The sequence below is a fragment of the Sinocyclocheilus grahami genome, unplaced genomic scaffold (assembly GCF_001515645.1).
Source record: "Sinocyclocheilus grahami isolate Dianchi unplaced genomic scaffold, SAMN03320097.WGS_v1.1 scaffold257.1, whole genome shotgun sequence".
Taxonomy (NCBI): domain Eukaryota; kingdom Metazoa; phylum Chordata; class Actinopteri; order Cypriniformes; family Cyprinidae; genus Sinocyclocheilus; species Sinocyclocheilus grahami.
In genome coordinates this window covers 12,731-13,497 of record NW_015505436.1, presented here as the reverse complement: position 1 = coordinate 13,497, position 767 = coordinate 12,731, and the positions used below count along the sequence as shown (strand labels likewise).

Genomic DNA, 767 nt, shown 5'->3' with positions numbered 1-767 from the left:
TCTGTTGTCCTCATTTGTAAGTCGCTTTGGATAAAAGCGTCTAATGACTAAATAAATAAAATAAAATAAAACCAAAACAGAAGAATCAAAATAAGCATGTTTTTGCGTACACATGATGACATTTTGCATCTGTCCCACTCACATGTTCACAAAGTGCTCTCCCCAAAATGACTCACATTTTCCAGTCCTTCTTCATCAGTAAATTGGCAGGAATGCCACTGCCTCCCTCTTCCCTCATCTGTTTACCTTTTCCAGGACAGACATTATTTGAAAAAGTCCCAAATATACCAAATGTTTAAACATTTGCTTTGGACCAAGAGCAGTTCACGTTTGACTGTGACTGATCAAGATCGTTTTGACAAATAAGTTCTGGTTCCACAAGCTTTCAGCCCTTATTTGGTTTGCTGAAGATCAAGGCGGTTTGTTGAGGAGAGATGTGCTATTCGTTTTGAAGCATTTTGAAATATGATTTTACATCTTACAGATTATGAAACAGGTGAATAAAATCTGTTTGAGGTAGGGATAGTAAATAACCACCCAGAACAGCCTAGAAACCACATAGCAACATGCTAAATCCATTTGGCAATTGCCATTAGGTTAACATTTGCTTGTACTTCAGAATATATATATATTTTTTCATTTTTGGTTGAACCATCCCTTTAATTATCTTTTAAACCCCAATAGATGTTAAGCAGTATTGAAAGCACATATAGCTGAACATACTTCATATTCAGTATGTTTTGCACTTCAGGTGATGCATATGAGGA

At 35.9% G+C, this 767-nt stretch overlaps 1 protein-coding gene across 1 annotated transcript in view; it reads left to right on the top strand.

Annotated features, from left to right (window-relative positions):
• LOC107598856 (alpha-ketoglutarate-dependent dioxygenase alkB homolog 3-like) overlaps window positions 1–767 on the top strand; it is a 9,692-nt gene that overhangs the window by 4,822 nt on the left and 4,103 nt on the right. The window contains exon 7 of the mRNA XM_016290304.1: window positions 752–760. Coding sequence (XP_016145790.1) covers window positions 752–760 — 9 coding nt within the window. The remainder of the gene's footprint in view (window positions 1–751; window positions 761–767) is intronic.